General features: G+C 26.9%; 1 protein-coding gene and 1 long non-coding RNA gene across 4 annotated transcripts; both read left to right on the top strand.

The window, feature by feature from the left end:
- The first annotated feature begins 181 nt into the window (after positions 1 to 181).
- On the top strand, positions 182 to 7,040 carry LOC127277077 (eukaryotic initiation factor 4A-I). 3 transcript variants are annotated; one of them, XR_007842316.1, is made up of 8 exons: positions 959 to 1,117; positions 1,865 to 1,985; positions 2,768 to 2,915; positions 3,010 to 3,119; positions 3,230 to 3,505; positions 3,618 to 4,069; positions 4,257 to 4,465; positions 5,390 to 7,040. XR_007842316.1 is itself a non-coding variant. In XM_051297898.1 (7 exons), exons 1-7 carry the CDS (start codon positions 315 to 317, stop codon positions 4,399 to 4,401), a joined length of 1,275 nt encoding a protein of 424 aa, XP_051153855.1. In that variant the 5' UTR covers positions 182 to 314; the 3' UTR covers positions 4,402 to 7,040. The 3 variants fall into 3 exon arrangements, 2 of the variants coding, with proteins under 2 accessions (XP_051153855.1, XP_051153854.1); XM_051297898.1 differs by lacking the exon at positions 959 to 1,117 and adding an exon at positions 182 to 337 and having other exon boundaries at positions 4,257 to 7,040; XM_051297897.1 differs by having other exon boundaries at positions 4,257 to 7,040.
- A 1,296-nt stretch (positions 7,041 to 8,336) lies between these two features.
- LOC127277106 (uncharacterized) lies at positions 8,337 to 11,250 on the top strand. Its single transcript, XR_007842320.1, has 4 exons — positions 8,337 to 8,573; positions 8,652 to 8,755; positions 10,438 to 10,533; positions 10,716 to 11,250. It is a non-coding gene; the product is annotated as an uncharacterized LOC127277106 (long non-coding RNA).
- The last annotated feature ends 750 nt before the right edge of the window (positions 11,251 to 12,000 follow it).

The following is a 12,000-nucleotide window of genomic DNA, read 5'->3' as shown; positions in this document are numbered from 1 at the left end:
CGCCTTTTATTCATTTCCCCCATTGAATGTTGGGTAGATGACGTAATATCCTTTCAATCGAAAGTAAAAATTTCCAATAAAATTTATCAAAAACTTAAAAAATTGGCATATTTCCATTAAAATGAAATTAAATATTAAAAAATAACTTTACAGAATTGTAATATTAATAAGAAAAATAAATTTTTTTTTTCTAATTGAAGAAATTAAAGGCGCCTAGACAGTGGTGATTGTAGCGCTATCTGGTGACAACCACGTAATTCTCCTCGTGACGCACCAGGATATCAGCCTTTCCGCCGTGCAACTGTGAGTGGAACATGTCGTATACGCCTGAACGTAGGTAAGTTCGAATTTTTAAATAGTGTTCCTTTTGTAAAAATATTAAAAACAATCATCCCAAGGTACGCTTAATCATATATCGTTCAGTGTGTTCCATTAAAATTTTCCAACTCCATCTGTTGCATGACATTTTTCAGGAAAAATCATTCGGCATCTGACGACTGCATGGGTCTCGGCCTGACAACATGGCGTGTGTGTGCTCACTCTTTTTTTTTTTGTCACATTGCTTTTTTCCAAATCGAAAAGAATTATTATTTTTTCAGAAAAAAATAACTCTCTTTAATTGTCATTTTTTTTCATTAACAGATTATTAGTGTTTCGTTATTATGTTTTACAATCAAAATGAGTTATTTGACTTTTCCGTTTGTAACACGTGCCAGACACTACTCCGTTTTTCCACTGCCCCCAATCATTTACCTTGAACAATTCTCAGTTTCGTTTCGTTTTTTTTTCTTTTTTTTTTTTTTTTTTTTCTCTAAGAAATTACGTAATATTATGCATTTTAACGTGATATTTGACCTCGAGTATCATAAAATTTCCCGATGGTATGCATTGTGGTTTTCCCCACCCTATTTTTTCTTTCCTCTACAATCTCCCCACTTTTGAGGGGAATTTTTGAGAAAAACGGCGTGTACATCACCCTCACGGTCATGCTTTCTCGTGAGTCACTGTCAATCGAGTGAACCTCGACCACTCATTAACACACATTTATTATAACTTTATTTGGTTGAATTATTTTTTTTTTCGTTCATTCAATGTCATCCGAATCACAAGATAAGGGGTAATAATAAAAGTTGTGAATGTTTTTAACTGTATATTTGATTTTCCTGTTAATCGAGTTTTTCCTCGTTGTTGTGGATTTCAGAGTTTGAGGAAAAATAATTTTGTGCTTGAAAGACGGAGAATGTTCCTTATTATAATTTAAAGATTTGTTGTGTTAAAAATAATTTTTATGAATTGAATTAAAAAAAATTTTTAGTGAATTATTGATCGAGAATTTTGAATTATCAATTTTTTTTCCACAAATGAGAATATATTTTGAATCAAGTGTCGTTTTTGTTTGTGCGTCATTTGCGCGTCTAAATTTTGAAATTTGTCAAAATTTCCCTTATTACTATTTATCAATATTAAAGAAAAGTAACTGTTTTAGTGAAGTGAAAGAAAAATAATAAATAATTTTTAAATATTGGAATTTTATTTACATAATTTTTGTTTATATTGTTTAAGAAAAAAAAAATCAGTAAAACGATCGATAGAAAAGTTACATCCACATATTTTCTTGTATTTGAATTAAAAAAAAAAAATGTTTAAGTGTTAATAGTGAAAGTGTAAATTATTTAATAAAAAATTTAAAATTTCTATTAGTAGAAAACATTTTAGGTGACAATTTAAAATATAACAATAGTTTTTTTACTGTCAAATTTTTAATTTTTAAATGCAACTTTTACTGATTTTTTTTTTCTTTAATATTTCTAAGTGTCGCATTTTGGAAGGGGAAATTTGTAATCGATTTTCATAAATGTTGCAGACCGGAAGAGCAATGGGTCGGCGATTCTAATAATGGCCCAAGTGAATCGAACGAACAACCGGTGTACGATGGACCTCCGGGAATGGAACCCGAGGGTATCATCGATACAAATTGGGATGTCGTAAGTTTTTTTTCTTTTTTTTGCAAATAATTATTTTTAATGGAATTTATATTAACAAGTATTTTCTCAAGTTATTTTTTTTTAAATTCTTTAAAAAATTTGGAAGAATGTTTCCTTGACGGAACTCGTTGATAAATTCAAGTGTCAATCTTGATTTAGATTAATTAATTTGCTATTATATATTTTTTTTAAATTATTCTAAGTGGACGAAACAGTTTTAAACACTTATTTTTTTATGATTAGAAAAGAATTTGTATTAAAATCAAATGGTATTTTATGTAAAAGAAAATTTGTTTTTATTGAAAAAAAAAAATTGGAAAATACTCATTTATATGTGTGAAAAGAAAATTTTACACACTTCTATCTTTGAGATATAATTGTGATTTAGTTTGGATGTTGTTTCCTTGAAGGATTACTGTAATTCCAAGGTACAGTACTTTACGTTTAATTGTAAGAATAGACAGGTAATTGCTTGCCAATTTACCTGGCGAGTATAGTTTCGAAACTTTTCCAAATAGCTCTTAATAGATAATTATTTTTGTTTAAAGTGACTTAGAATTTTTGCTATTATTTATTTTGGTGTATTAACGCCCATATATTTAAGGAATTTTTTTCTAAAATTTCAGCTTCTAATTTTTTTTTTTTTTAAATAATGAATAATTTTCAGTTAATATTTTTAAAAATAAAAAATCGTGTTAAAAAAAGTTTTGTCTTTTTCATAATTATAATTTTGAAAAAAAAAATTGTTTAATGAAAAAACTTTCTTTTTTTTTTTATTTTAGATTGTCGATAATTTCGATGACATGAACTTGAAGGAAGAACTTCTTCGTGGTATTTATGCTTATGGTTTTGAGAAACCCTCAGCAATTCAACAGCGAGCCATTTTGCCCTGTGTTAAGGGACACGATGTAATCGCCCAAGCTCAATCAGGTAATTTTTAAGAAAGAATAAATTTAAATGAAAATTAATAAATATATAAAACTAGTATTTAATTATAATTTTGGGGAAATATTTTAAATTTCAGGAACTGGCAAGACTGCTACCTTTTCCATTTCAATTCTACAACAAATCGATACCAGTGTTACTGAGTGTCAAGCCTTGATTCTTGCTCCAACTCGTGAGCTTGCTCAGCAGGTAACGTTTCAAACTACATTCTTTTCGAACATTATATTAATTAAATTTAAATAAATAAATTGTTAGTACTTCCGAAAATTAAAAAAATAATTGGTTTTCTTTTTTTTTAGATTCAAAAAGTGGTGATTGCTCTTGGTGACTTTATGCATGCTCAATGTCATGCATGTATCGGAGGAACGAATGTACGCGAAGATATTCGCAAATTGGAATTAGGTGTTCATGTTGTTGTGGGAACACCAGGAAGGGTTTACGATATGATTAACAGACGGGCTTTGCGCGCTAATAGCATTAAGCTATTTGTTCTCGATGAAGCTGACGAAATGTTGTCACGTGGATTTAAGGAACAAATTCACGATGTTTTTAAACTACTGCCATCTGAAGTGCAGGTATAAATTAGAAAAATCAAAAAATTAGACTTATTTTTAATTAAATTTAAATTTTTTGATTTAATTGGAAAGAATTGATCGTTAAAATATTTTTCTTCTTTTTTTTAAACAGGTTATTTTGTTATCTGCTACAATGCCACAGGATGTATTAGAAGTATCAAAATGCTTTATGAGACATCCAATTAGTATTCTCGTGAAGAAAGAAGAATTGACACTTGAAGGTATCAAGCAATTTTTCGTTTATGTTGAACGTGAAGATTGGAAATTGGAGACATTGTGCGATTTATACGATACATTGAGTATTACGCAGGCCGTAATCTTTTGCAATACACGTCGCAAGGTCGATTGGCTTACTGAAAATATGCATAATCGTGATTTTACTGTTTCGGCAATGCACGGCGATATGGAACAACGTGAACGGGATTTAATTATGAGACAATTCCGAACGGGATCATCGCGTGTTTTAATTACCACTGATCTATTGGCTCGTGGTATTGACGTGCAACAAGTATCATTGGTCATTAATTATGATCTTCCTTCTAATCGCGAGAACTACATTCATCGGTAAGTTGAAATATTTTTCCCAAAATTGAAAAATTTTAATCATACTTTGTACAAAAATACTTTATTTACAGAAGAAACATTTTTTTTTTCAAAATCTAAATTCTTTTATTGAAATGTAAAAATATTTTTAAAAGATTATTAAGGAAATTAAGGGGAAAAAAATCTAATGATTTTATGATAATTTTAGAATTGGACGTGGTGGTCGTTTTGGTCGTAAAGGAGTGGCCATTAATTTTGTCACGGCAGATGACAAGAGAACGTTAAAAGACATCGAACATTTCTATAATACCCGCATCGAGGAAATGCCAATGAATGTCGCCGACTTGATCTAAAAATCGACCGTCGACACTTAAAGGCCATTTGTATTAAAAAAACAAAAAAGAAAATATTAAAACAGTAAGTGACTAAAAAAAAGAAGCTCTCAGCTGATCTCTCATGGTGTGTGAGTATATAGAGAGTGAATCGGTGATTCATATCGCTCGTGTAACGCGATCTGAGAAAATTTCGCCGGATTCCCACTTTCGTTTCTATAATAGGAAATAACGAAACAGTGATTTGCCTTTGTTGTACTACAACAAACCAACACTGCTAATAATAATAATAATACCATCGATATAATATCATTAAAAAAAATAATAATAATACAACATTCATATTATATAGTTATTAATATTAATTCTTATTATTAATAATTCTTTAACACTGGCTACAATCCCGACGGCGTTATAAAAACGTTTAGAAAAGCGCGGCCCTTCGCGGCTGCCTTTTTGCAGCGTTTCCAATGGGTTATAATGGGGAGTGTAATTTTACTCTTCTCTCGCAACCCTTTTTTTTTATTTTGACGAATTTCTTTATTTTTCGAATTCTAAAATGCCCCGTACTTCCGTTTTGGATACGATCCATAACAGCCGAAGATGCGCTCCTCATTGTATACAACTTCAATTCGCGATCAACGCTCGACTATTTTTTTTCGATACTTTTATTACCAAGATTGCGACACGTTTGTCTAAGCAGAGGTTTAGTTGGATATTGGAGAGGATATTTCAATCATAAACGATGTCGAAGGAGAATTAACTCCAAATTGTAGGTTTATTATAAATTTTTTTTTTATTAACTTATTTCTTTTTTTTCTATTATCCGCTCTTCCATTTCCACGAAAACTCTGACTAGATTAAACACGTGAATAAAAAATAATAATTAAAATGGTATTTGTATCTCTCTTATTTATTATTCAAAAACTTTTTTTCTTTTTTTTTTTAAGTGATAAATTAAATCATATTTGGAAAATCAATTTTAAAGTGTCTTATTTTGTATTTACAGGCATTTTTAGAGACGGTTCAGGAAGGTATTTTTTGGAAATAAAGACCGGATCACAAAACCGAAATATTTTAATTAAAATCACCCTTCTAATTCCTGGCCCATATTTTTTATTGTTTATCGATTTTCAAGAGAAAAAAAGAGGATTAATTGTTTTCGGTTCGTTTTTTTTTTGCAGCACATTGGGAATAATTATCTAAAAAGAAAGACGCTTTAAATTTAACAGTCAATTAAAAAATAACCCCCGTGAAATAATTTGTTTATTAAAGAAAAAAAATAGTGTCAATTGGTTTTTAAATAAAAAATAAAATAGAGAGATAAAAATATCAAAAATCGCTGTCACATTAAGGCCAATTGTTTTGTAAACGTACACACATTTTATTAATTTACGTGTGTCAAGTCTTTAATTTATGTTATTTTTATAATAATAATACTGTTCTCGCGGGACGGAACATTCTCATTTGGAAATGTAACGTCGAAAGCGTCGACTAGATTTGCTAAAAAAAAAGTCTCCATTTTACACAAAGTCATTAAAAATTTGAATAATTTAAAAAAAATTGATCAATCTTTTTTTCCAAAAAAAGAAGACTGAAAAATTTAAAACAGTTCCTAAAATTTTTTTTATATGTAATTGCTAACAATAGTTAAAAATTTTAGCGTTAATTTATGAAAAAATTGCATGTTTTATTAATTTTTTTTTTAAAACTTGACTTTGTGAAAATTGTTTAATATCTTAAGAGTAAAATTTTAGCATCTATGTCGATGCTTCCGAGTGGATTGTAAATCTTGTATTTCTTCATCTGGGATAGGAACAATTCTGTAGCTATATATGTACACACGAAAAAAAAAACATTTCGCACATCCGCGTCGTGTTCCAAAAAAAAAAAGACCGAGAAATTATACCAATGTAGTTCAGAATGTTTGTACACACGTAGAAATTTGAAACTATACAAATATACACGTGAATCTGATTTTTCATATAATATATATGTCAATTTATAAAAAAAATACCTCTTTTTTTTAGTCAGTTTAGAGGATTCATTTTTGAAGAAATTTTTTTGTTTTTTACTTGATTTTTTAAAAATTCATCAGAATCATGAAGTTTATTTGTTTCTTCTGAAGACATTGACATAATCCAGTGTTGAAAAAGACTCAGATTCCCCAATTAATAATAATAATAAAAAAAAAAAAAAAATCGCTGCCCAGGCAAACAAATTGAAAAAAGTAAAATAAATTGCATATATAGGATTTTAATTTTTAACGCGCTTTTAGTTAATGAAAGTACAGTTTTAACTATATACTGGTTTATTTAATTAATTTGTGTTCGCCTTAAAGAAAATGTAATTAAATTGGCGTGACTAAAATTATATATATATAAAAAAAAAAAAAACCAAACTACGAATACGAACAATTTTTTTATAAAATTGGAAGAAAAAAAAAATTTTTTTGTATGTGCTTGGCGCAGCGTGTGTGTTTAACATCGTTGTAAACTTTATGTCCAGGATTCCAGTAACTACATGTAAATTAACTCGGGAAAGTATTGGACATTAAAGTATTTGCTATGTTTTTACACCTTTTACTGACTGTTAATTGAACGTGTATATTCCGAATAATGTAGGCCAATAATGTGCGAATAAATATTTATTCATGAAAATTTTGTTTCTTAATTTCCATTTTGTTTTATTTATTTATTTTTTTTTGAGAGAGAAACGAAATTAGAGGAAGTTAAAAATGAATTAATTGACTTACAAATATTGAAGATCTAATTCTCACGGGTGGTGAGAAAATTTAGAGGCCAATATCCAATTTAATCTGGAATCAATTAAAAAAATTATATTTCAATTACTCCATTTTTATAAGTAAAACTATATAAAAATATTAAAATTGAACTTTTAAAAGCAAATATTAACAACTTGGGGGCTATTTTTTAATTATAAATACATTCAAATATTTATTATATATTTTTCACCAAAATAATAGTCTATATCTATATAAAATGAAAAATTTACAGAATTTACTATTGAACAAAGTTAAATTTTTCGGGGTTATGTTTATTACACTAAAAATATAACTATAAAAATTATCTCGTTTTTAATAACAAAAAAAAATTCTTTTTCGATAATGTTATTTAGAGTAAACTAAAATTAATACATAATTATAATTACCTGATTTTATAAATATAGAGAGGTTAAATCGTTTTCTTTGTCAATTGATTAATTTTATCCAAACACAAATGTTTAACACTATTATTTAAATAAATAAAAACTGAATATCTCACTAATTAAATAAATAACTTTAACATTTAAAACTAAATCTAATCACTGGTTTAATAAAACAGGTATATCATAATGAAAAATACGTTTAAAGTAACAATAAATAATTGTATCTAATGAATGTTTATACAAAATTCTAGTTAAATATAAGGTGTGCTATGATTGGCTACAAAAAATATATAATATTCCAGTCCACCAATTAGAAATTTCCTTTAAAAAAATTAAATTAAATTAAATTTAAAATTAAATTAAGTATTTGTTAATAAATTATCAAAAAGAATTGACACAAATAATATAGTAAAATAAGTAAGAATTGTTTTTAAAAATAGCGGTACATTTGAATTTGCTAAAACGGAAGTACACTTTGCAGCCAATCAGAGCAGTTTCTCTTTCTTGTCCCACTCTATCCACATATTTCTACGATTTTCTTTCGGAAATGTTGTATTTCTAATTATATTCGATTATTTATTAATTAAATTTATCATCCTATGATAAAGTAAGTTTTTTTCAATAAAATATCTAAAGAATTAATGGAAATAATATAATTAAATAAATAAAAATTGTTTTCAACAATATTGGCAAATTTGAATTGGCAAAAACGGAAGTACAATTTGTAACCAATCAGAGCAGTTTCTGACTTTTCCATTTTATCGCACAGACTGCTGGGTAATTTCAGAATGTAAACGACAATAATATTGTTATTTTCATAGCTTGTGGACATTATTTTACAAAATGAAGTGATTTTAATAGTAATTTTAAATTAGAATAATATATTGTAAGTGCAATATTCTTAAAGTTATGAGTGTCAAACGAAATATCGATGTGTAAAGTCCATAAATATGGAAAAGCCGGCTTCATTGTACAGTGTGTCTCAATTTGTGACAATCTAATTGTATACTTTTTTGAAAAAACAGGTAGCGTTTTGTTTTATTATTATTAATTTTTCAATATTTTACTAGAATCTGCTTCTACTTGAGTATTATTTTATGCAGTGTCAATTAGAATATTAACCAAGCAAATATGGAAAAGCCGGTTTCATTCCTACAATGACCTGTGCACGATCGAGTTGTATCTCCTGCATCTACCACAAAAATAGGTAATATTTTCTTATATTCTTAATTATTTTCATATATTTTCGTATGTAATCTTCGTAAATACTTTGCTTTTATCGATTCTAACAGTTATTTTTGCTAATTTCGAGGTTAATAATAATTGTTGTTGAAATTTTGCAAACATAACCTCAAAAACTACATTGCAGAGTTTTCAGATTTATTTTATTTTTTTGCAATTTACATACAAATCAGTATAGGATTATATATTGATTTCCATTTCTATTATTTTGTGTATCCTTTTGATAAATATAAATATTCTAATAATACAAATATGTAATAAGGATAAATTGCAGATTTGTCACGTGACAAATCTGTGCAATTTGTCTTGGTTTTTTTTGCATTTTTTTCGCAAAGCTTTTAATAAAATAAATACAAGTGAGAAATTTTTTGCAAAAAAAATTGGTTTCCAATAAATTTTTAAGAACATTTTTGGTAGTATTCATAATATAATATGAAAATTATTTATTGATGTCTTAAAAAAAAAAAAAGTAGAAAAACAATCACACTCAGAGTAACTATGACATAGCAAAGTCACAGATCAAATAAGCTCTGATCAAAACGATCAGTTCTTATAAATTTTGATCTCGTGCCGTTTTGTTCATCATTGTGTGATTTTATATTGAACGTATACCACATTCAAATACCAACTAGGATCTACCTTGCTTAACCTCAAGAATTAGTTTAACTGACACTTGACTAGATGAGCAAGAAGTAGACAACTGATATGAATATTTAGAAATATATTTCTAAACATAGTAGAAGCCTTATTTATTTCATGAATTTATGAATATTTACAAATATTCGAATTGTATTTACATTTTTCATTTTTTAGATGCTAAAAAGGAAAATGGCTAAAGAAAAAATTATAAATAATATTTTAATAAATATTTGAATGATGATATTTTAAAAAATATTTCAATAATTGTTTTAGTAAATTTAACTAAAAATTGAAAAACTATTATAATAGTTTATAATATCAAATTATTAATTAAGATTAAATAATTTAATAATTGTATAAATATATCATTATAGAAACACTTTGAAAATTAATAATCGGTGCAAGTTATTTTAAAGTTAAGTTTTAATTTATTTATTTGTGTATTTTGAATTAAAGGCGCGAGACGTAATCAATAATTATAATCTAGTATAAAACAAGTATGAACATATAGAAAGAAAGACGGGACAGATGTTCCGATTTATATACAATACATATATATATATATATATATATATATATATGTTTTGAATTAAAGGCGCGAGACTTAACCAATATAATCCAGTATGAAACTTTTTTCTATGTGTATGAGGCCATTTTATTTTTTGCCATCACAATTTATTGTCCTTTTATTTTATTGTTTACGTCTGCTTTCTTATTCAGTAATTATTTTATTATTCTTAGCATTGATTATTATTGAAATTAAAATCTAATTCAAATTGAATTAAATTTTTAATTATTAAATGCAATTTAAATTGAATTTTTAAGTATTAAATTTAATTTAAAATTAATTTAATAATCATTAAAATAATTAAATTATATTTGGACATTTATAAAACATAATATAAATATTTTATATACAATACAAAATCAATTAGTGCATCCGAATTTAGAATATATTTTATTTTACAAATTTATATTACAATAATTAATTTTTTTTTCAATTTTCAGGCAATTGGTCCACGAGAGAAATGATTCATTTGTTTAAAGAGAGGATATTATATGCTGCCATCGTATCTTTAAATCATCAAGAAGAAATAAATAGTGGTGAGTCTTTTTTTCATTGCTGTTAGTTTTATATACAAAATTTTTTTAATTAATTTCAAAATTACGTATTTTAATTTAGTAATTTCTTTCATATTTAATTAATAAAGATATTAATAGTTTTTAAAATCCTAAACATAATTTGTTGAATATAAATAAATATATTTATTTTTTTAATTTTTCAGTTTAACAAACTGGAAGGACAGGAAGGATGTGGACGAAGAAAAGTGGCCCCAGTATGTTGCCATTTTTTTCCAAATGTAGTTTATTTTTTTTTATATTTTATTTTTTGCATGGCACATAGCTCCCGACCTGTGCAGAAGTGCACGAAACAAACAGGGATCTCGGGGGTGGTCCAAGAAGAAGCCAAGCTAGGGGCAATGTTGTCATTGCTTCAACGTGGGATCGCCGATCGTTGAGTCGTTTTTTAATTTAACCCCTTCCCTGTTTAACACAATTTTAGAATCATTTTCGTTTATTTAAATTCAGTTGCAATAAATTCATAAATTAAAAATAAATCTGCTTGGATATTAATTTAAGAATTTAATTTTTTTAATTATATTATTAAAAATGTTTAAAAACAGGGAAGGAATTCTGGCAACATAGTGACAGCATTGACAAAAATTTATTATTTTGTAGTATTTTTTTAAGAGTTATCTAAAAAGCATGTAATATTTTTGAAAATTTTTCCCTCTCCCAATTGTTGTATTCCCTTCACTCTGAAATATCACATGTTTTATGGATAATCCTTTATTACTACGTAAATTAATATTATTGTCAATGTTTTTTTTTATTATTTATATATGTAGCATTTATATTGTATAATTTGATTAATATTTAATATTTTGCAATTTTTTATATGAGTAAAAGTAAATTTTCGTTCTCTTTAAAAAATTAAATAATTAAATCTAGATTTGTAACATTTTTAATCTTCTTAACAATATACACGGAGAGAAATCTGGTGCGATTTACGCATGAGCATGTCCTTAGGAATATAGTAACAGAGGCTTTCAAGCAAAAATCCTAAGTGAGCGAGGTATTATTGTATGAGTCTCACCTGATATTCAGATGGAATCTTATGGTTTTTGCTTGGAAGTGTCCATGCTATATTCCTATGGACTTGCTCATGCGCAAATCGCAGCAGATTTCTCTCCGTGTAGATTTTGTAGTTTTAAATATTAAGCTTTATTTTGAATTGTTTAAATTAAAAGTTAAAAATTTTAAGTTTTGGATAATTTTAATAAAATGATTAATTAAAAGTTTTTTTTCAGATAAAGACCGCTCAGGTGACGGTTGCGTTCCGGGACGTTAACCCTAGTGTAGGTATAATTTGCACCTGGGCTAGTAAATTTATTTTCGTAGATAGGGAAATCGGGAAAAGTAAAAATCCTTATTTTAATTCGTTTTAAATATAGCTGTAGGTAGGGAAATCGGGAAAGAATTGTTTTTACGCGCTAGTGTAGGTATAAA

This window comes from Leptopilina boulardi, unplaced genomic scaffold (assembly GCF_019393585.1).
Source record: "Leptopilina boulardi isolate dan_hultmark-lab unplaced genomic scaffold, ZJU_Lbou_2.1 LbouV2_165, whole genome shotgun sequence".
Lineage (NCBI taxonomy): Eukaryota > Metazoa > Arthropoda > Insecta > Hymenoptera > Figitidae > Leptopilina > Leptopilina boulardi.
Note: the sequence above shows the minus strand (reverse complement) of the source record. Positions and strands in the feature narration are given on the sequence as shown.